Consider the following 25,217-nt stretch of genomic DNA (forward strand, 5'->3'; position numbering starts at 1 on the left):
AAGTTCATTGTGTCCAGTGCCCGCTCCGCTGGACAGAAGGAGAAAAAAGAGCAAGTTAAGGGGACTTTCTTTTCTTGGGTCCCAAGGTGCTTAATTGAGAGCCACCCCACTCCCCCGCCACAAAAGGAGCCAATCTCTGGGTTTCGCCGGAGTTAAGAGCCTGACGGCTCAGGAGGGTAAGAAGAGTTAATGTGTATGATGCTCCCCTCACTTTCCAGTTAGGATCTCATTCAACTTCTCACTGTAGCCACGTGAGCACGGATTCCTATCTCCATTCTACAGATGGGAAAACTGCGATTCCGAAGGGGAAAAAAATCAGTGGCAGAGCCAGGTCTACTGTGGTCTCTAAAGCACACGAGTAGATAGAAATGTAAAAGAGGGTGTCAGTGACAAAGGAGGGGCAGCAGTTTGAGGAAATTAAAGCTGAGAGGTGCTGAGCAGTAGAGCTGAGATTCAATCTTAAGTAGTAGAGTTTCGGGGAGACGAACATCACCTCTCTGAGATGGTTTCACCTATAAAGTAAGGATGAAGATGCTATTACCCATCCTTCCACATCTGATAAAGGGAGATAATACCATCTACCTCTATGTTGTCGATAGCCTGAAAATTAAATAAGGTATGCAAGGTGCCTTGTCCTTTGTGCCTGGCACAAAATAGGTGTTTTGTAAACAGCAGTATGTCTGAATATAGCAGCCTATGCCCATCACTTCTGCAATTGCGACAGCCTGTCCCCTCCCAGGTAATATGCTGTCTCCTGCTTTCAGGATCTCCTCTAGCTTCAGAGGCATGGCAGGGAACCGTGCAGAAGTCAGTGGAGCACATTTCAAGAAGTCTGAGTTTTCCATCTAGTTCTGCTATGAACACCCATGGGCAAAACCTTCTCCTGTCTGGAGCTCAGCTTCCCCATCTATGAAGCCTGGCCAAAAGGTCAAGTCTTGCAGGGGTTGGAGGAAGATGGAAATGGCAGTGGGTGGAAAAAGCAGAGGAAAGGGGAAGTCTCCCTGGAATCCAGGTCACCTGCTGGGGGCAACAGGCAGAACCACCCCAGCAAACCCCTTGCTCAGGAAACCTCACCATCCACCTGGGATACCTGGAGTAAGGGCACCCTCTTTTGGACTTGGTGGGGGTGGGCCTACTTTGGTTGTTTCTGGAATCTCACACCTGAAGCCTATAGTTACTGGTATTTTTCTTAGGTTACTATTTATTGAACCCTTACAATGCACTGGAGATGCTTCACAGACACAGTTCTCCACTCCTTCTGTGCTACTGGGGAATAAGCCTTTGCCCCACTTCACAGAACTCTTCAGGCTCACAGCCTAGTGGCAGAACTTCAGCAAAACCCGATGCTCTTAATCTTCATCCTCTCGACTCTCAACACAAGTGTAGACGCACCCATCTGGCAAGCTCTAATCAATACTATCAACTCTGAGAAACGGGTTGTGAAGCCTGGAGTGGAGGTAGCACCTGGTGCAGATCTCATGTCACACTGCCCAGAAAGGCAGGAGCCCCAGGCCCAGCTCCTCTGGCTTCCCCACTCATTACCTGTCACCCCAGGCATCTTCCTCACCAGGTGCTTTAAATTTCCCATCATCCCAATCACTCCATCAGGCAAGTCCGATCCCCATTTTTCATATAGGCAACTGAAACTCAGAATGATTGCGTAATTTGCTCAAAGTCACACAGCTGCTGGTTTTCTAATCCCAGGTTGGCTGGATCCCAAAGCCCTTGGTTGTTTTCACTCAGTCTTAATATCTCCCCTCTGCAAAATGGAGCACTAGTAAAACACACAGCAGGCACACAGTGATTGCTAGTTCCTGCTTCAGGGGCCTCTTGGGGGCAGGGCCCCTTGCATGCAACGCCCTGTATCTATGGGCCTCAGTTTCCTTGGCTGCAAGATAAAAGATGGAGCCAGAGATGAAAGCGCGGAGGCCGTGATGCTGTCGGTCCATCCCCCACCCCCCACCCGGGGCTCACCGTCGGCTGGCTGCTGGAAGTTGATATAAGCATAGCCCAGCGAGCGGCGGGTGGCCACGTCGCGGCACACGCGGATGGACAGGATGGGGCCGGCAGGCGAGAACTTCTCGTAGAGCATGGCCTCCGTTACGTCGGGGTGCAGGTCGCCCACGTAGAGCGAGGCGAGCGGAAAGATTGGGCCGCTGGCGTTCATGGTGGCCGACAGCGGCGGGAAAAACGAGCAGCCGGCCAGCAGACCCCGGCGCACGGCGCCCGCGTGCGTCACCGCGGCGGGAGCTCGGCAGCGACCGGCGCACAGGGGGCGCGGGGCTCTCCCTCCCAGGGCCGGGCGCCCCACCCTTTACCGCCCTCGCCGCCCAGCGCGCCAATCACTGGCGCTGGGGCCCCTCCTCGCTCACCTGGGACCCCCTCCGTGTTCTAGAAGCCTCAGGTGGACGGCATCTCTGACCCCGCCTCCGGAGGCGGGGAGAGCCCTCACCTGGCCTGGAGTAGGGATGCGGAGACGCGATGGAGTTCCAAGCCCTTTGGGACGGCAGGGCATCTGGGTTCTAATCCTGTCATTGCCTTTTTGGGCCCGTTTCCGTTTTCTGAAAACTTCTTCGCAAGGATTAAAGGAGAGAGTGCTGCATCCCCTGCGTGTTTCACAAACGGAAGAATTCGGAGCCGGATGCCCACCCTCAAAGCTTGTGTACCTAGCCACTTGAAAGGCGTCTTTTTCTCAAGACAGCCCAGATCCCGTCACACCCTTCTAGAATCGGCTCTGAGTTGGGACTGAAGGCGCCATGTGAGAATTCGAGACCACTAAGGCCTTCCTTGACACAGGCCCTTATATATTGCCAACCTTTTCGTGGAATATTTTCTGCCCACCTCTTTCTCATAAGAAATCTATTCCACCAGCCTGCCACCAGGAAGGTTCACCAAGTCACTTGTGACCCAGGATCTATGGGAACAGTAGGGACCTAACAAACAAGGTCCTGACAGTGGTCCCAAGCTGAGCAGTGTCAGTTTGCAGCCTCAATAGGTGGTGTAGGGCCACTTTTGAATTCGAATCCATTGTGGAACTGCACTTTACCTAGGCTGAGGGACTCTCTTGGTGTCCCCGCTGCAACGAAGCAGGTAGGTTCCAATGACCTTTGATTGGGTGTTTCACCTGTGGAACAGCTCCAGAACCAGGGGCAGGAGCCAGTCTGGCTGCCCAGCCTACAGTAGTAGCAAGAAAGCACTCGTTTTAATCTTGGAGTAAAATACCACTCCATCCTGATCGTTTTCTTTGTGGGAGTGTGGACATTTTTAGAAAGGAGCAAATCCCATAAGGAAAAATAGGGCTGTAGACTACCCAAGTATTGGGACAGATGACAGAGACACATAGAACCTTGGAGATGACTAGGCCTTATGCAACCATCTCTCACTGTCTTGGTTACATCTCAGGGTTTAAAAACAGGGAGAGGGGGTGAGGACTTGAATGGGATACAAAGTAACTGTCTATCAAATCTCTGAAGCCCCAAAGACCTGAATGCTTTGTTGTGGAAGGTGGATGGGCTGTGTTAATTATTTGTAATTTCTTCCCCTCTACAACACCTTGACTTCTGGTTCTAAAGGAAAACAAAACTGTTGCCTATTTTTGAGGATTAGAGCCCAAAATTAACGTGATCAAAAAAAGTTAGCTAGTTCTGGTAGTGATAGAGATGGGGCCACACATAAACTCGCAGGCAACTAACTGATAAAATTTTTTATTTCACTTTTGAATTTTTACACTGTTCCTGATTATTCCGTGTAAGGTGGAAACTAGAACTGTTTAAAAGACATACACAAATCTAGTACATCAATAACCGGGGATTTTTCTTTTTTGCTATACTATTTTCACAACCACGGGTGTGCTTGCTAGGCAGTATAACCATCACAGAAGCAAACGTGAGGCAGAATACTGGTAAGGAAAAACAAAGCAAGAGAGAGCTACCAGATATACAGACAGGCTCGTTCCACATTCACTACTGCATTTTCAAGCGCCAAGTATTTAACTGCACATTTTTGTTCAGCTAGAAAGGGATTTTTTTTTCTTTTTTTGGTTTGTTTTCGTCAGTGCATGAATGTTTCTTTTCTCATTTCAGCAGATGGACAAACAGATGGACACTACGGCTACATGGAATGTTAAAAGGAAGGGGGATACTGTGAGACTGGTAGGCCTGGGTATTCTTGATTCTCCCCATTGCAGTGTTCATGCAATTTCCCTGCATTATAGGGTCTTTTTTAAACACGTCTGTGAACTTGGCTGGATGAGTACAGTTGGAAGATCTGGTGACAGGTACTAACAAGCATTATCAGGGCTGGCTGTAATACAGGGAGAAGTCATGGATATTTAAAAATACTTTTTTGATTCAGATCTTGGTATGACTGAAGAGTAACAACCGTGCTGAGAACTGGAGGAAGACAGAGCTATGGTGCTGGAAGCTCTTCTCAACTCTCCGAAACAAGGCCTGCTTGCGAAAGTGCTCACCGACTTCACTCCTCACCTCCTCCAGGCCTCCTATCCCTGCCCATATGGTATTAAACTGGACAAAAGACAAAGACAGAATTCAAAAAGAAAAAAAGTAAAGCAGCAGAAGTACAGAAATTTAAAGAGGGAAGAGAAAACCAAAGTCAACAGTTAAAAAGAACAATGGGAAAGAATGTTTAGATTTTAAAATTTGATAGCCCCGAGCTAGGAAGAACCCAAAGACTGAGTACTCCTCATGTGGAAGGCAATCTCCGAAGAACATTATTCTTAAAGGTATTACCCAGAAGACAGATAAGGCCATTCATAAGATACACGGCTTTTTATCTTCTTTAGCTCGTGGTTACAAGGAAAATAGATTCCACTACAGAAGCACAAGTCATAAATCAGTAACATATTACTATAGGAAAGAGGTTTCAGTCACGTGTGTTTTATGAGCACTGGACCTTCTCATGCTGTCAGACCCAGTTGTCTGCCACAAAGAATTTCAATTTCAGGCTTCGAGTTTCCTCACAGGAAGACACTGTGGACATCTGCGGTCATGAACTTTTGAGTGGCAACAGCCCAAACTGGTCAAGTGTCTATAAGGCCTGAACAACAGGTAGAATTACTGTGAATTACCATCAAACTCGAATGCAAAATGACAGGTGTCTCACTCCAAGTCCCAGCATCACAATATAATCTATAACTTTCTGTACAACTTTACAATGGAGCTGTATTTCATTGACTTTTTAATATCAGATTAAACTTTCCAAAAAGTTACACATAATTCAGGTCTATTTTTTCTACCAGTAAGAGTTCTGCGTAGTTACAAAACCCCATAATCACAGTGTTCAGTTTTTAAAAAAATTAAACACACGGTAATCCTGTCAATGTTAATCAAAATCAAACCTTCAGAATGCCGTGGCATTTATGTGACCAATCTGAGTTTGAAATACAAATACGAGCTGTTTATCCCATGGACCATTTTTGCTAGGCTGAGGCTGTGAAAAATCGACAGTTGACGTACGATTCTTTTTTTTATCGCACAAAGGGACATATGTGGAGGGTACAGAGTGACACTGAACAGATCATGAAGCACGACAGACATTAGTTCTCTCCTTCCCCAGCATCTCCTTCATCACCCTGGTTTTCCGACGTCCAGAGCTGCAAGAGAAAAACAGAGTCATAATTGAAGACTACTAAAATTTATTCAGGGAGGTGGTGGCCCAATCTATAGCATCTTAATTCACTCAACTATTTAAAATTCTCCCCATAGTACTGTAGACAGCGATGATTATAAAGGTCAAAACTTTAGCACTCAAAACCAGCTTAACATTTTAAAATTTTAACTGTACTCACAAGTTACAACTCCCCTCTTGAGGTCTGGGTAACAGTGAATTATTAGGTAAGTGAATAGAGACTGTAAACCCTCCAGAAGCAGTCAATGAAATCCGGGTACTTACAGTGAGATTGTCCCTAAGCAACTGCATGATCAGGGTGCTGTCTTTGTACGACTCTTCATTCAGCGTGTCCAATTCAGCAATTGCTTCGTCAAATGCCTACAACAAAGAGCCTTTAGCAAAGAAGTCACGGGTTCTATGGACCAACTTTAGCCCATTTTTTTTCCTGCTAACAAGTGAATATAATTTCTCTTTCTGTACAGTACTCTGAGCCATTATTACCTAGTTTGCCAGTTGTTTCAGCAAACGTGTTTATAAAGCACCAACCAACAATGACAAAAATTCCTAGATAAGAACTTTACCTACTAAGTCAACAGGTATTACTGTTAATACAGCACATTCATTCTAGGCAAATTCATGTAATTTTTTAATTACCAAAGGCATTTCTAGTAATTTTTTTTTAAAGCAAGAACTCAAAAGGTCTGGATACAAGGGATAAAGGGAGAACAAATTCATACTACTAATCTAATTCAATTAAGTGAAGGAACTTGAATAATTCCCACATTTTTCAAATTAAAAAAACAAAAACAAAAACAAAACCTTAAATAACAGCGTGCATGTTGAATGACTACAAAAACATGAAGAAAAGGCAGTCAAGTTACCAAACGAGGATCAGACCCAAAACATGGTCTGATTTCTTTTGTTTACACAGCTATAACTTCAAATTATGGTATAAATAGAATAAATATATAATGGAGATCTACAGCCCAAAACTTGACAAGAAGCAACAAACTATCTTCACACTGAATTTTCTACAACCATCCTCCAAAAACAGTAATCAAAAATAAACAAAAATTAGTTGCTAAGAAAAAACAAAAAAGATCTTTATTTTATAAAAGATACCTCCAGAAAAATCTTCAAAAAAGTCCAAGACAATGAGTTACATTCAAATAGTTTTAAAAAAGTTATTAAAAAGCACAAACATCATTTTACTATGATCAGAAACCCCAGAGAATCTTTCTCACCGTTTTTGCCAAGCTGCAAGCCTTTTCAGGAGAGTTCAGAATCTCATAGTAAAAGACTGAGAAATTCAGTGCCAGGCCAAGTCGAATTGGGTGTGTAGGCTGCATTTCTTTCTTACTAATTTCAAATGCTTCCTGGTAAGCCTGCTGGGAGTTCGAAACAGTGGCTAAAAGAAAGATAAAAAACATATGTGGAGGGTACAGAATTGGGTGTGTAGGACGCACCATACACTGGACCACTATTAAATTATTTTACCAAACTAGGCTGGTAAATGTCTATTGAAGAGGGGGTCCGTGTCTCCACCATCTGATTAAGAATCATTTGTTAAATGTTTGTTCTAAGCCAAGTATTATATTAAATGCTTTGGGAGAAAACAAAGACAATCATAACAAAGTCTACTAAAGCAGTTAATATAGAAAAAACAAGACAGAACAAGGAAAACAATATGTTTTAGTGAAAAGATCATGGATTTTAGACCCAAATATGAATTCCCAACTATTATTCACTAGGTGTGTGGCTTGGAGTAAGTGAAAACCTCCATGAGCCTTGGATTCCTTACCAGAGAAATGAAACAGACTCACACCTAAACTCCCAGGTTTGTGAGAGAAATAAACAAGACTCTGCAATACTTGGCACATAGTAGACACTTAATAAAGCATAGCTATAATGATCACCATCACAGTAACGCATGTATGTGTTAAGAGACATGCGTCACTATTCACTGAAGTGGTTTCATGCTATTGAACTATTTTTTATGAGAAATACTCACTTATTAAAAGCACATTATGAGGTAGAAGATGGGTCAAGCCTGAAACTGGCTAACCACATGGAAACAAGGTTAGCACCCCTGGGGCGGGGGGCAACAGGGGGGGCGGGCAGCGAGAGTACGGGTTACAGCCAGGGAAGATGGAGAGCTGTAACCCCGGTGGAGGGAGAGGTCTACGGTTGTATTTAGGACCATGATGGGGTGGTTCCAAAGGCATTCCTAGGTGACTGGCAAGTGAGGTCATTTTGACTGACACCTGGCTGCTATATAACTCTGCCTAGTGCGCATGTGCTTATCCAGTATATAGTTTGTTATAATTAGATTCATGAACTTCTAATTTGGTAGCCTCTAAAAAGAGAGCTACCAAATAATCCTCCAGGTAAAGATCTCTTTAAATGCACTGCTGCACCAGACTTTTAATGCCCTCCATATCTGCCCCTTAGATGTATGTGGATGTGTCAATTCCCAGAACCTTGTTTGTCACAGGTCAGCACAGTGCTGTGGTCTTTCAGATTCTGAGTACTGTGGTGTTAGTGTTTATGATGAACGCACAAAGTAAAAACTGTTAAAATTATTATGAAGGAAGACTGGCTCTATTACTGATCAAACTTCTTTTTTTAAACAATGTTACTTACTTTGTTTATTGTCTCCAGATGCCACCTCAGAAAGATATCTAAAATAATCTCCTTTCATTTTCAAGTAGAACACCTTACTTTCTGGTTGTGTAGCATTGGGAATAAGATATTTGTCCAACAGCTCCTAAAAAATGATTCATATTCTGTTAAGAATCTGGAAATATTATTTACAAGACGTTAAAACTGTTTGAGATTCCAGATACACACTACCACCTCTTAAATTTTTTTAAAGATTAAAAAAAAACACATTTTTTTAATTGTTCTTTAGCCCAGGTCATAACAGCAGATGCCCATTTTCTTCTGCAAAAAATCACTTTGACCATAAAAATGACAATAAACTACACTGATAACATGATAACATGAAAAGGTTCTCAAAGTCTGAGAAAAAAAGATTATAAATACCACATGAATCTAATTTTAATAATAAATTAAATATGCATTCACACACAAAAATATGTAAGGAAAAAGTCTGAAAGTATATTTATCAACACGTTAATAATGGTTCTCTAGGTGACAGGAACAGAAATTATTTTTTACTTTCTCATTTATACCCTTCTGTCCTGTCCTCTAAACAAAACAAAACAAAACAAAACAACTTGTATTACTCCTATTAGAGAAAAAGAAAACTTTCCATTTTGGGAAGAAAAAAAATGATAAAAGAGCAATACTGCCAAAAACTTAAATTTAGAATCACTCAGACCTGGGTAGAAATCCTTCCTCTGCCGCTTACTCTCTGTGTAACCCTGGACAAACAACCTAATCTCCCTGAGCCTCCATTTCCTCGGCTCTCCAACAGGGAAGCATGACAGCCACTTTTGAGAGTGATTACGAAGAGAAATGAGCTAACGTACACAAGTGTTTATTTAACACGTTGCCTGGCATGTAGTAAGCACTCAAAAAGTAGCTACCACTATTATTAATAATAAATTCCTTTAAACATTTATGCTTACAACAAAAGCAGTTCTGAAGGAGTCCAAGCTTCGTATACAGAGCAATATTTTCCAAGAGTTGTTTTAGAATGTGCCATCCTGAAAAACTGGTTAAGAGGCAGTAAGTACCATGCTTTTCTTCACATTCTTTCAGACACTCTTCAAAAGCTGGTCTACATTTTCAGGAACTATGGAACTTTATTGCCCTTGGAATGCATGCCATACTTCATTTGAATACCAAATGTACCTAACATTCAGGAATTAGTGCACCATTAATTAACTCCCAAATTACCAACAGGCAACAAATATAGCCATGACATTCTTACACCATGAGTCGCACAAAAAGAGCAGCTCGATGCAAAAGCTTAGTTATAGGGGGATTTAATCAAAGTGAGAAGATGCAAAGGGCAGTAGTCATTTTAATATTCTTTGCAGACAGACAGCGTGTCACTCCTTATGGGTTAGGGATGAGAACTGCCTAATGGCTGACAAGCTTTGTACAGGTTTTCAAAAGAAAGGTGTCATGGGCAGTAATTCAGAAAGGCAGCCAGCAGGGGAGGTAGATCTACAAGTGTGAATTCCTTTTCCCTTCAAAGCAGCCCTCACCGTTCATTTTTACCTGATTTCACCTGGAAGAAAAAGAAAGTTCCCATTGGGCTCAGGATGTGAGGGAAAGACAATATGATCATGATTTGCTCTAGGATATACACCCCTCCCATCCAATCCCAGATGGTGGCCAGAGTGAAAGCAGTTTGGCATTAATCGTCTGACTAAGGCTTCTATAAAACACCGGAGAGGAGAACCCCCAAACCACTGCTGATTTGACTTTGGAAAGCAGGCCCGAACCGACCAATGTGGCTAACTTTCAGACAAAAACAGGACCTTACACTATGCAGGCCTGACTGGGGAGAGGCTGAAAGGCAGCTCAGCTTTTTGCTCCCGTCCCTCTGATGGAGATGACATTAGCACTCAGACTAATATATAGAACAGTCTAAAGTAGCTGCATTTATCTAAAATCCTGCCTGTCTGGACTCAATTTCTAAAGAAAAGTTGGAAGGATGTTGATTAAATGTTCCTGTTTTCCACAGGTCTTTTTGAAGGAAGAGGAAAATACCCTGAAGGTGAAAAGCAACCTCTGATTAGGTAAGAGGTGAGAAAAACCACATCATATGCTTAAAAATTAGTTGCGAATGGTTTGTAGCTTTCCAGTATATCAGACACCTTTCTCTCATAAGCTGTTTGAGAGTCTGCATTGTATACTAAATTAATACTACTTAGAAATCATTGTTTGAAACAGAAACACTGGCCTCTTACCAGAACATCATTGCAGATGTCCTGCAGTTCTGCCTCTATCTTCTCGCGGTACTCTTTGCCCATCTGCTGCTTCTTCTCATTCCTCTCTGTTTTCTGTTCAATGCTGGAGATGACACGCCAGGAAGAACGGCGGGCGCCTACCACGTTCTTATAGGCGACGGAGAGCAGATTTCTCTCTTCATTGGAAAGTTCGTGCCCCTGTTCTGTGACTGCCTTCATGGCTGCAGCCATATCATCATAGCGCTCAGCCTGCTCGGCGAGTTTGGCTTTCTGTACCAGCTCACTTTTATCCATGGTCATTCCCTAGAACAAGAGCAGGAGAAAAAGGGAAAGCAAATGTCAGGCTTCAGGGCCCAGGAAATGCAAGTGCGAAATCTTCTTTCAACCCATCTAGAAAGAAACACACCTACAAGTGAAACATCTACTTCCAGATGCCCTCGACACCACTGACCAAGAGCACCGACAGGGTTAGGTACTTTGCTAAGGTCTTTTTATTATTTTGGTCCATTAATTTTCCCAACAGTCCTACAAGGTAGATCTGTCCACAACAATCCTCTCCTCCTTTTCTCGGGTGAAGAAATGGAGGTTCAGCGAAGGCAAGGGATGTGCCCAGGGTAACTCCCCACCCCCCCATCCCGCCACAGGAGAAGGTAGAGAGCCAACTCAAATTAGTTTCTCTGCCTCTAGGGCTTTTGTGTTCTTCCACTTCTCTAATCTGCCTCAATACACAGACTGCTTAATAACTATTTCTTTAGAAACTTATGGTAAATATATGTCCCTCTTTTAAAAACTGCCTGGTTTTGACCAAATCTGTTTTTCACCCATAGTCTAGAAGAAAACATCTTATGTGATCTTAAAGCAAAAGATATGACTTTAAATATTATGTTTGGCAGTGCCCATCGAGCAGTAGGTACCTAAAAAATAGAAGCCATTTTTATCATGTCTTCTGCAATTTGTTACATCTGTTATAAGGACACACGGTAGCATAAATTAAGGCAGACAGATTTGGCTGTATCTAGCACCAGCTCTGCTTATAAGTGGTATGACCTTGGTGAACTTGCTCAACCTCTGCACGTTTCAGTTTCCCTAGTGGAGAATAAGAAAACTATCAACTCTCCACTGGTTGCTATGAGTAATTAATGATCTAATCTACATGAAGGCACTGTGAAAAATTCATGGAATTATATACATATATTGGGCACTAATTCTGTTCATGGTAGGTTGCAAGAGACATAAGTGTATTCAACAATATGTACAACAGAACTTCAAATCATAACTGAGTTCATTTAAAAGTTTTCCTGAAATAGACAAAACTCTTAGTGGCTTCAGTTTATCATTTTATCAAACCCTTTATATACCAGTCAGTGAATAACTTAAATTATTCACCTTACCATAGTCAATTCCCCACTATAATCACCACCATTTATGGAGAATGCAGCAAGTTTTGGATAACATGTAGCTAAAAATTATTTATTAACCAATATAAGTTAGTTTCATGTAGTGTTGGTTTAAATTGCAATATATCCATTTGTGCCTGTGTAAAAATACACTAGTATCTTAAGGTATATAAAGATAAAATGGTTTTGCCTCAAGTCATTTCTGTTCTTCAAGGGAGAAATTCTACAGACAGGGCCCTACCACATAAACATGTTCTATGAGATGGAGCACAATAATAAGGTATGCTCCAAATCTAGATAATTCAGAAAGAGTTGGTTTTCTAGCTCAGAACTATTTTTCTTCATCCCACTTATTACCTAAATCATATTCAGAGCTGTGTCCTATATAAGGCTCGCTAATTCTAAGCTACACTCAGTGAAGCAGGTCTCACCTTGATCCATCTGGCATCTTCTCTTCACTCACATAACCATAAGAGATAATAATCCTCACAAAATATCCCATTTGCTCTCCTACATTTGCCAGCAACCCTCCTGCACTTAGGAGGGGTTACATGGTTAGTTCTGTCTGATGAAACACGAGCAGAAATGATGCTACTTCCAGGCTGACACTGCGAAAAGCCTATCTGTGGTTCGCCAGACTCCTCTCTCACAACAGCCACCCAGAAGGCCATGTGTTCTAGATGGCGCTGTCTCAAAACAGTGGAGTTTCTGAAGCCCGAGTCCCTGTGTGACTGCAGTGCAGGGAGTCCTGCAGACCTGCACTGGACATGTAATGTGAAAAAGAAATAAGCTTTTGCTGGGTTAAGGCACTGAGATGGTGGGGCTGTCTGTTATGACAACACAACCTAGCCTACTCCAATATAAGCACATTGAAAATATAATGTTCATCATCTTAAAATCATATACTCTCTCAGTATGTCCAACTTTCTTGATCATAAAGTCTTCAGATCAGGACACTATCACCATCATTAAATAACCGTATTTCATTGTTCCTAAAAGTGAGAAGCAGAAAGAAGCCAACTTTAAATGGACCTTAGAAAGTTTCCAGTCTGTAGACTAATTCAAAGATAGCAGTCACTTAGTGGTCCACTCCAAAGTTCAGAAAACAGCACCTGTCCAACTCTACACAGGAAAGATTACAATTAATAAAGCACTGGCCAAAAGCCAATTCGGAGCTAAGCCATCCCATGTAGTACTATTATAAGACGGAAAGCCAATGAAACTTTCTCATTGCTAAAGGACTCCATAACACTCTTTGGCCCGACTAGGCTCCCAATTAAGACACACCCTGCCTTTTCCCCTTCCCAAACATTCAAAGTTAAATCATACCTCTCTGAAGAATCCTGACTACTCCTTGGGACCTCCCAAATGTACACACCCTAGTTCTCGAAATAAAATGTGACCTCTCTGGGTTGGAGCCAACTCTTTCAAGCTTCTTTGGGAAGACTGAAAGAGTCCTTGGAAATTGAGAACCATCATGATATGGTAAGACTGAATACATGCCTAAAAAAAAGTATCCATCTGTTAAAAAAAATGAATTACACACATACACACACAACTTACAACAAGCAAAAGCCATAGTTAAATGTCCTGATGCCTACTGCTTATGTAACTTTTGACTTATATAACATGGATTTTGAAGCAGCTAGACCAATTTCAACAGGAAATGGGTTACACAACACCCAGCAGTTTGGAGGAAGGCAGCAGACAACAGAGAAATTAAATTGTTCCTATTTCTACATCTACAATAAACCTCCCATCCATAATCCTTCCTTAGTCCCACTGCTTTCAGTCTCTCGTTTTCTTTAGCCTCCTTCCAGCCTTTGCTATCAGACCCTATCTTAAAGCTCTAATTACGTCACTTCCTGCTCAAATTTTTAAAATATTCTCTACTGCCAATAGTAGTCAGATTTCCTCCTATCCGTGAAGGCTTTCCAACCTATCTCCTCCCCAAGATTCTTCTCGAAAACATGCCTTCCACACCATATGTGCCTTATTCAAAATGGTTTTCTTACATATTAAGTGCACTTTCCTGTCTCTGTGTCTTTGCTCATCAAGCCACTCCCTCTACCCAGAATGTCCCTTCCCATCTACTCTGCATACAGAATTCTTTCTGAGCATGGCTCAAATGGCATCCCTTCCATGAAATCTTTTAGGCTGCTATAACTGAGCTGTCTGATATGTGATAGCCACTAGCCACATGTGCCTAGTCCCACATGTTTAAATTGCAATATCTGGATATGAGCAGTTAAATTTTAAAAAATTAAAAAATCAGTTTCACTTGTTTCACTTTTTAAATGTAGCTACCACAAAAAAATTAATTACATGTGGCTTGCATTCTATTTCTACTGGACAGCACTATTCTAAGCTGAAAATATTCTCACAAAGCATTTCATCTATACCTCTCTTAATGCCTTATCACATGTCTTCAGTACTAAAATAACCTGAATATATCCCTTAAGTCCCTTATTACACCATAAACTCCTTTAGGGCACATCTCCCACAGCATCGTGCACATAATCTTGCACATAATCAGTATGAATTAAAATATCTGCAACTTTGGTAGGATTCTATTCTTAAATAATTCAAAGAACTTATTCTTCATAATCATATTAAAACCTCATTACGTTTGTACCTCATTCCTTGTACTTCTGTAACTCTACTTCGAAATTACTTAGTCATGCCTCCATCCTTAGTAAGATTCAATGACTCTCTTTTGGCTACTCTACCTAGCTTTCAAAGTCTTCATAATTTGGCTTCTCTGGACCTTTTAGGCTTTCTCATCCACTACTCTCCAACATGTACCCTTCTCCAGGCTGGACATCACTGAATATTCCATAAACGTCATGCTCATACATGCCCCAAACTGCTTCTGTACAATAGTCTTTTCCCTTATCTGCGGTTTCGTTTTCCATGGTTTCAGTTACCCACAGTCAACTGTGGTCTGAAAATATCAAAAAAATTCCAGAAATAAACAATTTATGTTTTTAAATCACACACCGTTCTAAGTAGTGTAATGAAATCTCATGCTGTCCAGCTCCGTCTCATCCAGGACATGAATCATCTTTGTCCAGAGTGTCCGCACAGCAGATGACCTGCACCCGTTAGTCACTTCCTAGCCGTCTAGGTTATCAGATCGGTTATCAGAGACAAAGACCACATTCACATAACTTTTATTACAATATATTGTTCTAATGGTTTTATTATTAGTTACTGTTGTTAATTTCCTATAGTGCCTAACTTATAAATTGAACTTTATCATAGATTTGTATGTACAGGGAAAAAACGTATATATAGTGTTCAGTACTACTCATGGTTTCAGACATTCATAGGGTCTTGGAACACATCTCGAGGATAAGGGGGACCTCCTACAGTTCCCTTCATCTAGAATGCTCTTGTTTTTGCTTCCTGCCTATGCAAACTCTTCCATCCATCTAGGACCAGAAAGCATTCCCTGATCTACCCTGCCTATGAATCCAAACACATGTGTAGCTTATTACACAGTCTAGGGCTTCTTTATGCCCACATTCTGTGTGTTCCACGGTAAGGATGACGAGCAGTGTACCATTATTTACAAACAGCTCCACGTGTGCATGTTCTTAAAGCCTTACATTTTTTTTCTCATTTAATGCCCCAAACTGTTCAATTACAAAACTAATGCTCAAATAAGTATCTCTGAATTTTTTCAACAAATCATTACTGGGAGAGCAGAAAGAACACAGGCTACCCACATGCGGTAATGGCATAAAGGCAACAGGACAATGTGTAAAAGCGGAATCTGTTATTACATAGCCATGTGAGCTTGTTTAATCTCATTCTTCCAATCTATAATCTGAAGACAATAGCATTTACCTCAGAAGAAGTGCTGTCAAGATGAGGGGCAGGAATCAAAGAGTAAATATGGGGGAAATTTTTTTTTAAATGCACAGTGCAGAACAAAATTGAAGTACTATTATTCCTCTCACAGTACGTACACATCAACTGTTTTAGCCCATAAAATGTGAGCTTGGATTTTTAAAAAAATATACAACCCATGTAAAGGAAAAGAAAGTCTAGATCAGTCTTGTACAGGAAGAGAATACATTATAATGTGAACATTCCTAGATAAAGACTCCACTCCCCCTCAGTGGCCTCAAAACAGACACAAACGTTAACTGTAAAAGTTTTATTCACTGGTTCCTAATTGGATTTTCTAGAGATGCCAAGTAGTGATGGAGTTTATAATCAAGACGTACTTTTCTTCTGAGACTTTGAACCAAGGTTCCACCAAGATAAACATCAGCAAGAAAGCCTTTGCATGCCTCTTAAAAAGCCTTAAAAGACCGCAGTCTCATTATCAGGCCTGGAGCTAACAGCACAGTCGAGATACCAGAGCAGAAAAATTATTAGAGGCTGAAAGGTCTAACCCTGCAGCGGGTCAAGAGGTTTCCTTGTACCTGGCACAGATTAGGAAGACACTGCCATGTTCCAGAACAGATATTCTCAAGCACAGCTACATGATGACAGCATTTCAAGGCCACTAGATACAGAGGACAATCTAAATATCTAACAGTGGAGATAAATGGTACAAGATTACTGGCCATCAAAAGAAGTGATTTAATGTCATAGAAATACTTATTGAAGAGCTATAAAGAGGAGGGAAATGCTGCACGACATTTCATTCCTGTAAAATATCCCCTAAAGAACATTATGAAGACTAATTTCTACGGGTACCCATGAAATAATAGGATTTCCTTCAAATAAATGAAAGCTTAAATCATAAAGTCGATGCTGAAGTAAGAGCCATTTATGAGCCAACCTCGCCCCTCTATCTCAATTATTTGCCTAAGGAATACTTTTCAAGCCTGGGACAGAATACTGAGTGGTCATTTCCCAGTGGCCAGAAGTAGACATCCGATAAGATAAGAAGAAAAAAATAAAAGACTATCCACTGTTAATCTATATTTTAGAAAAATCACTGTAAAGGAAAAAAAGATGGAAATGACAGCTGTGGCTTTTAGAAGTATTAATTTTCACCTGTTTTGTTTTCAAGGAAAAGAATATCCTCGATTTAATTTAGTTTAATAATTTGTTAGAAGTTTACAGTGAGAATTCTATTATCTAGCATGTTTCAGGATTACTGAAACTCTAATATGAAACATACATGAGTGGGATCTGTTATTAGGAAATCCTTAACATAACAAATCTGAGCTCCTAAAAAGGAAATAGGTGACTTTAAAAATAACTTTTCTCAATTTCAGGTTCCTCAATTGTTAAAAAGAGACACGAACACCTATCAACTAAGATGATATACATAAAATGGCCAGACGGTGCTGGTCAGAGTCAAGGCTCGATAGGCAAAGAGTCTTAAACTACTTCACAAAAATGTGTATAATTCAGTGCGTGTTGAAATAACCGTAAATGAAGAAACAAAAACTACCAGTATTTCCAAGAACTCTTTTGACCATTCACTGAGGAATTCCATGGTAGGAACATGAGAAGACAGCGCATATTTAAGGGTTACAAAGCTGCTTCATGGAGAAGCAACCAGCTAGAATTAGAGGAAAAAGGCTTAGTTTAAATGTAACTGGTCCTAACTGGCTTCGTGGGTTGGGGGCAGGGAAAAAGGAAACTCCCTTTGTGGGAAACAGAAACATAGATGAATAAAGTGCATGTACGTTTTTCTAGATGAAAGAGAACTCAAAGGCCAAGGTACATAAAGAAATGAGAACAGTTATCAAACTGAAGCAAGAAAACTGACAGGAACATCTTTAAAATCTAGGCTCAGAAGTGTCCACGGGGTAAGGAATTGACAGCAAATTCTGAACAGCACTCACAGGTGTACCATTCCAGATAGAGCACCCAGAGCCCCATAAAGTCAAAGTCACGGTCTGGAGCCACGCTGCTGAAGGAAAAACAGATGCCAAGCTACTGCAGGAGGGACTGCGGAAGTCAGTGGAACCAGGTGGTTAGTGGGTGTTACCCAGAAAAAGTACTCCTGGCTCTTAAAGAAAACTACTCACTGAAAAACGCCCACTCTAGGAATGTCTGTGTGCCATTCTACACACAAAATTCGGAGTCCTGTAATAAATTTAATTCCATTCAAATATTTGCAGGCTCTTTGCTAGAAAATGAAACACGGCATGTCTGAAATACGAAGTCATTAGCAATGATGTCCAGAGAACATGGGATTGTGGAGGGAAACGGCAATTCTATTTGAAGACCCCGCCCCTCTTTCACATCAGTTGTTGAATACCATTGCTAATTACGTCCAATCAGACAAAATTAAACCTAAAATAATGGAGGTGATAAGTGATATGCCCAAGGTCACACAATGTGACTCAACAGCAGATATGACACTAAACTGATCTCTTGGCTTTAAGTGATCCACTTAACTAAAATGACAATATGCTAATACCGACACATAAAGACAGCCCATCTTTGTGGTCGACCTTGTGAATAAGGAGCAGAAGCTTCGGGCCCTTCAACATAATGGGAGTGGCCAAGCCCAACTGACCAGTACCACACACCAACTCCATGTTACCCGACCTCTGTAAGTCTGTTTTCTCGTGCATTAAATATGCAAATCTACTTAATAAGGTTCTTGTTAGAAGCAAATTTGGTTCCCAGTGCAAACCATTTAGCATGGTTTCTGCACACTGTAAGCACTCAAACGGCAGCCACAGGATATTCCACAAAAGTCTAACAAACAAATGGTCAGCCAGTGAAGGGACGTTTACTACACACCTCATTCCTTTTCTATCCAGACAGCTTTCTTTAAAGACTTTTAAAAGAAAGGCACCTGTTAACGTACCTATGCCAGACTCTAAAACAGCAGTTATCACAGTTCACTGTAAAAGGCTTTGTTGGCTCCCACACTGGACTGAGCTTCAGGCAAGAACCCAGACTTTGATCTGTGGGTGCCCGACACATAGCACAATGCCTGCCACGTTGAATATGAAACTTTCTGATCAACTGATACACTTTTTTAAGGAAGTGAACAGATTCTTATTTCCTATATGGACAGAGGTAGGTAGACCACATCTGACCTATAAAATACAGACTATATTTACACTGTCTTAGGCTTTTTAAAAAAATTAAATTAGGGTAACCTTGGTTAATAACATATAAGTTTTAGGTGTACAATTTTATATTCCATCATCTGTAGATTCCATTGTGTCCTCACCACCCAAAGTCTAGTTTCCTTCCATCACCATATATTTGACCCCCCAGCACCCCATTTCTCCCTGGTAACCACCACACTGTTGTCTTGTGTCCACGGGCTTGTCTGTTTGTTGCTTTTTGTTTGTAAAAAGAGCCGCCTCAGCTCCAGCCAGGAGACAACCCTACATTTTCTAGCTACCAACTGTTATATTCACAGATTCAAAGTGAGCTTCAACAAGCCCTTGGAATACTATCTCCTCTATTCAAAAGTCCAACCAGTTAGCTACACAAAAAGCCATACTAGCTAAATGGTTTAGTAAACAACAAAAAGCCATCAATTATGATGGTCTGTCTAAATGTGCAAAGCACTGAAATATCAACTCATTTAATCCAGAGAATCCTATGAAGTGTCATGGTCCCTTTTTATAGAAGCTAAGAGTAACTTGCCCAGGGTCACACAGGTATATCTGATATAAGCTCTTTCCTCAATGAAGCACTATTCCTAAAGATCAATTATGATTCTCGATGCTTAAGAAAAAATGGAATGAAAATTTTTGAAGACCCAAAAAGGCTGTCACAGTGAGGTTTGAGAAATGGTCTTAATCTCTCTAGCTTTGAAAGCCCAAATTCAAATTAAGCAGTTTAAAACAGCATATGCCAAAATCTCTCCAGACTGTCAAACAAGCTTTAAGGTAAACTTTGCGGACAGTTAACAATGGCCAAGGGCTCATACCTACTTTTATTGTCACTTCCAATCTCTGCCTTGGTCAAGGCTATTCAGAAGTAACTTTTATTGCTGGATCTCTTCGGAAAAACAATGAAATAAACCAACTAGTACAACAGAAAATTTACACAATAGAGGAATTACCAGCTTAAAAAAAAAGTCATCTCACTCAGTCTGTTGGGAATGACTTGTTCTCTTGAGGCCATCAATTTCATCTCATTATAGTAAGTATTACAAATACATAGCGATGCCTATATTAGATCTTTTAGCAGAGAAAGCAGTAAGATGATTGGCTTTTAGCATACAAATCACAAAACAGAAAGTAACTTTAGTCTGTTTTTCCTTCCTAAGTATTCCCCTTAGGAAAATTCCCTCAGAATCCAACTCTTGACTGATAATTTCTCCATCATGTCATATAGATGACTACCAGGATCATACATGAGTTGAGACCAAGATGGTTCTAAAGCTTAGAAGTTGCTATTATACAATTAATTTCTTAGTCTACAGCCATGCTACCCTGAACAAGTCCGATACCGTCTGATCTCGGAAGCTAAGCAGGGTCAGGCTTGGTTAGTACTTGGATGGGAGACCACCTAAGAAGATCAGGTGCTGTAGGTGTAAAAAATAAAAAATAAGAGATTGTAAACTGACAAGGTCCTTGCAATCTGTGAGGTCAACCAAGGGGTGACTTGCCTAAAAATAAATAAATAAAATAAAATAAAACAATTAATTTCTTGCTCCCTAACTAGTGTGAATTGTCACCTCTCCCTAGAAAAATGTAGGAACCCAGGAACTTAAAGTTCTTTCACAAGTAAATTTTAGTTCATGCTCTAAGGAATCTATCCTCATTTAAAGGAAAACCGCTTAGTTTGAGGCCACTGAAAGAGCAAGCAGCATAACAGGATGTTATAATTTAGAATTTTCTTCCTACTTACGTAGATAGAGGCCTAATCTCCTCCTCCCTAACAAAATATGAAAAATTTAAAATTCTACAGAAAAGGTAGTATGATAAAGAAAAATTAATAATGGTAGTCCTGATTAAATTCCATTAGATGAAGAACCTAGGACTGGATAAGTCAGTGTGCCACAAAGTAACTTGAAATTTCTCCATCACATGAAGCAAATACTAGAAAAATGTGGTCTTTCACAAGCAGTAACATCCCTACGAGCCAGAATGAAATATAGTCCCCCCAATAAATTAGATTATATCTATTTTCAAAATAGCTAAAATGCCTGTTAAAACATTTACTTTAATAAGACAAATATAAATAAAAAATTAAGGACAAAATGGTGTTCACATGAAATATACACATATGTTGTCTACTATGAGTAGAAATCTATCATTAGAGCCATACTGCCTGGGTTTGATTCCTGGCTCCAGCACTTACCTTGTGCTGTGTGTATATCCCTCAGAAAATTATTTAAGTTCTCTATGCTTCAGTTTCCTCACCCGTAAAATGGGGCTAACAGTACTTATCTATCACTGGTTGTTATGAAGGGTTAATTACTATGTGTAAAGAACTTAGAATAAAGCTTGGTACACAGTGAGCAATAAAAGTGGTAGCTATTATTATAGACTAGTTGTTTGATGCTACCTCATCAGCTGGTGAATAAATCACAAAGGGATGGGCTCTTTATGTCTATGTTTTATAGCATATAAGCATGTCTTATCTTTGGTAAGGCTAGATAACATATGTGTATATTCGTTTATATGGTCAAATAACATTTATTAGAACACCTACTATATCCCAGATCCTTATTTAATTAAATTTTTCACAATAACACATTAAAGACTAAACATTTCCATTGTACAGATGAGAAAATGGGCTCATAGGAAGACTAGATGGGTGAATAGGAAGACTAGAGATGCTATATACAAAATAAGGTTCTGTAATACTATGCCATTTTTTTTGAAAGCAACATATATTCAAAGTAGGGTTGAGTCTCATCAGAATGCAACTGGAGGAAAAAAGAAAGCCATTAATAGTGAATTCTGTGATTAAAAAACAAAACCAAAAGCTTATATTTAAGAATTTAGTTTGTAAAACGGCCTCATGCCAACTCTGGAGATAGCGAAACCAAGAACCAGAGATTAAGCAGCCTGCTGAAGATCACAGCTAGAAAATGTTGCAGGCAAGACCTGAATCAAATTGATCTGACGCCAAGTCCAGTAGTCTTTCTGCTTCTATATCCACAACCAAATGAGCAAAATGCACTTTTTGCAGGGGCCCAAAAGTCTGGAGACTCTGCCTTGGGAAATAGCATCATGGTAATTTGCTCAGCCTGGTTTTATGGAGGTTGCCTTCCTGATCTATAGAGCTCCAATTCTAAAATGGCTTCAACATAACACAGGCACTGCATCATGGGAAATGTACAGAAGATTATAGGGTAAGAGCCATACTCTAGGGGTTGACAGTCCATAAATATTTACTACTGATGAATGAGGATATTCAATCTGAAAACCAGGTGTGTGGGTTAGGCCAAATCACCTCACTTCTCATAAAGACTCCATCTGTAAGATAGGTGAATGGTTTCTTATCTAATTGAAAGGAAAGGCTAGGAAAATAATTCAGCAGTTGCTACTGGATTATTGGCCTTCTATTTTGAAGGCCACACATAAAAATCTAATTAGGGCCCAGTAAAACCTACAGGTTTTATCTTCACCATCCTATGTGCTGAAAAATTAGGTCTCAGCCAATTGAGATATGCATTCCTAAATAAGAACTGGAGTGCATTGAAACTATTCAAGAATATCACTAGGAACCAAGTAGTAATATCTATAAAGATAAATTTCTAACAGGAAAATGCAAAAAAGCTGAGTAACCATGTGTCCTGTTCTACAAACTGCATGTGTGATTTCAACAACTGAGACAGAGTTGAGAAATGCAGACAATTTTTATTTTCTTACAGGTGCTTCATCTTTCTGTTTGGGCTCCTGTAGCCACCTGATTTTACATGTTCATAACATCATCTCCCACAGAAGGTGAGTAAAATCAGAGCCTGATGTTATCTAGCCTTACCAAAGAGAAAAGCCGTGAAGGTAAGGACAAGAGACACGGATTTTTACAGAAAGGTTGGCAAACTGTCTTAACAATACTGCCACCTTTGAAAACCTCATTGCATGCGAGGTCTCCATTTGCAATAGACAAAGATGTACTCATTTTATGAAGAAAAGGGGCCCAAATCACTCTCACTCTTCCCCACCACCAAGGAGGCCATCAGGCAAATTGCAAGACTAAAAACATGCTAATAGACAGTATGGGGAATTTGGGGCGAGGAGACAAAAGATTGGCATTAAGGACGGTCAGTACCGTGGGAAAATGCTCGATTCTCAGCCTTTGACTTTTTTTTCCTGGCGATCTGGCCTGACTCGGTAACCGGTTCCAACAAATGCATTTTGATTCAAACCTCAACCCTGTGCTTCCCAGGGAATCTCGGGTCCTGCCAGGCTCCAAAACCAGCGAACGATGATGAAATGGCTTTACTGCAAAGTGGGAGGGGGTTTTCTCTCTGCTCTCTCCCAAGGTTAAACCCCTTTATCCATCCAGCGAGAGTCGAGCAGGGGCACTGGGGCTCGAGGACTCGCCCGCATTTGGTTCAATTTTTAATTCTGGTAAACCGGAAAGCGAGAAGCAGGGGTGACAGAGCTGAAAAGGTCGGACCTCTGCGCCCAGGCGCAGGGAGGGGTCGCGCGGGGATCGAAACTGGGCAGTGAGGGAGGATCCGGGGTCCGTGGCTCGATCTCCTTTCCCGCCCGGTACGGAGCCGCACCCCACCCGCCGGGCAAGGCCGCAGGCGGTGAGGGCGGCCGGGGCCTCTCAAGGAACGAAGGGCCCGGCCCCGGAAACAGGGAGGGGCCGCAGCAAGGCCGGGCCCGCGCCGCGGGCGGCCGCGCGGGGCCGATGAGGCCGCGCGCCGCTATCCCCGAAGCCCTCCGGCGGGGTCGCCCTGGTCGTCGCCGCCGCCGAGGACAGAGTCGAGCTTGGGCCCCTGGGGGCCCCGGGTGGACCCAGCAACCACACTCACCGTGGGAGGGCTGCAGGGGGCAAAGACGCTTGTGAGCGGAGCTCCGAGCGCGGTGACCGCTTCCTTCCTAGGCCCACTCCTCAGGCAGCAGCGGCAGCAGAGGGGGCAGCGGCGACGACTGCAGTGGCGGCGGCGGCGGCGGCAGCGAGCCCGGCTCCAGAATCGGCGGCGGCGGTGGCGGCAGCTCCACTTCCGCTCCGGTCACCACTTCCGCTTTGGCCCGAACCCCGCCCCGCCTCTGCGCCTTCTCCTCATTGGGCAAGCGGGGCACGGGGTTGCCCCGGCCGTCCGAGAGGGGCGCTGACGGAGGGAGAAGGAAGCAGAGCAGAAGGCCGGGATGCTGCGGACGCGGGCGGGCGGGCGGGCGGAAGGCCGGGGCCCGGAGCGCGAAGGAGGCGGGCGGAGGGGGGCGGAAATGGGGGCGGGGGAGCGGAAAGAGGAGGTGGGAGGAGAGGGGGCGGGTGTGGGGGGAGGGTCAAGAACTGGGATGTGTGGGAACAAGGAAGAGTGGGAGAGGTTTGGGGCTGGCCAGGCCTGAGGTCCTCTCTGCTTAGGCTAAAATTCGAAAGGACCAGGCCCAAAGATTCCGAGGTCATCGGTTCCCACCCCACCCGAAAAAGTAATTACCACGGGGTCGTATGTTGAGGTCAGCCCCCTTTTGCTGTGTCCTTTGGGAATACTGAATCTAGGGAAAGACAAAAATTGTTCATCCCTAAATTTTTACTTAATCATCTCTTGAATCCTTCAAAGTACTGATTTCCTCCTTTTGTGGACTAAAGAGGCCATGAGAAGTGCCAGGAATTGAACCTGCACAAGTCTTTTTTTTTTTTTTTGAAACCTGTGTCTATGATCTAATTGAGTACCCCCTTCTCAAGCTCCTAAAGGAAACAAGGAAAGGAAACAGGCCTCCAGGGCCCCCTACTCTCACCATTATCATTATTCCTCCCAAGGCAGTTGACTTAAGTACAGTTCCTCAAAAATGCCTTTTACCTCCGCACCCTCACTTTCATTCATTCTTTCGACATTTATTGAGCAGGCTTTGTGTTTAGTAGACACAGTAAGAACAAGACAGACGGGGCCCCGCTGTCTTGGATTTTACAATCTGATAGGAGAAAAAAACCAAAGGGAATAGTTCTTTGTCATCTCTCCTTTACCCTGACTCAGCCTAATGATAGACTTCTAACTCATCACCCTTCCCTCAGCCTTGCTCCCATCAACTGCCAAAGCGATCTTTTTAAAATGCCATTCTATGCATGTCCCTTTCTTGCTTAAATCCTTTGGTGATTACTCAGACCTAGAAGACAATTGATATGCACCTTGAGTATGACAGTCAAGTCCTCCTGAATCTGCCCTTAACCTTGCACCCTTTCCCTGCTATTTCTCCCCATCTTAAAACCTCAATTCAATTGGATG

At 42.0% G+C, this 25,217-nt stretch overlaps 2 protein-coding genes and 1 pseudogene across 6 annotated transcripts in view; 1 reads left to right on the forward strand and 2 right to left on the reverse strand.

Annotated features, from left to right (window-relative positions):
* The window catches only part of PABPC1L (poly(A) binding protein cytoplasmic 1 like), a 21,121-nt gene extending 17,580 nt beyond the window's left edge, over positions 1–3,541 (reverse strand). For all 5 annotated transcript variants that reach the window (XM_011369358.2, XM_023536112.1, XM_023536111.1 and 2 more), the window contains exon 1: positions 1,975–3,541. In XM_011369358.2, the coding sequence (XP_011367660.1) occupies positions 1,975–2,167 (193 nt within the window). In that variant the 5' untranslated portion in view covers positions 2,168–3,541. The remainder of the gene's footprint in view (positions 1–1,974) is intronic.
* Positions 3,542–3,688: 147 nt separating this feature from the next.
* On the reverse strand, positions 3,689–23,999 carry YWHAB (tyrosine 3-monooxygenase/tryptophan 5-monooxygenase activation protein beta). Its single transcript, XM_011369359.2, has 6 exons — positions 23,805–23,999; positions 10,515–10,817; positions 8,272–8,395; positions 6,873–7,036; positions 5,911–6,006; positions 3,689–5,611 (listed from the first exon to the last, which is right to left on the reverse strand). Exons 2-6 carry the CDS (start codon positions 10,812–10,814, stop codon positions 5,555–5,557), a joined length of 741 nt encoding a protein of 246 aa, XP_011367661.1. The 5' UTR covers positions 10,815–10,817; positions 23,805–23,999; the 3' UTR covers positions 3,689–5,554.
* LOC111745187 lies at positions 20,278–20,396 on the forward strand (annotated as a pseudogene).
* Positions 24,000–25,217: the final 1,218 nt, after the last annotated feature.

This window comes from Pteropus vampyrus, unplaced genomic scaffold (genome assembly GCF_000151845.1).
Source record: "Pteropus vampyrus isolate Shadow unplaced genomic scaffold, Pvam_2.0 Scaffold147, whole genome shotgun sequence".
NCBI lineage: Eukaryota > Metazoa > Chordata > Mammalia > Chiroptera > Pteropodidae > Pteropus > Pteropus vampyrus.

Coding starts and splice junctions, on each gene's coding strand:
- YWHAB (XM_011369359.2), bottom strand. CDS start 10,814: ATGACCATGGATAAAAGTGAGCTGGTACAGAAAGCCAAACTCGCCGAG. Junction 7,037..8,271: donor ATCTGGAGACAATAAACAAA/GTAAGTAACATT, acceptor TCTTTCTTTTAG/CCACTGTTTCGAACTCCCAG. Junction 6,007..6,872: donor CTTGCAGCTTGGCAAAAACG/GTGAGAAAGATT, acceptor TCTTTGTTGTAG/GCATTTGACGAAGCAATTGC.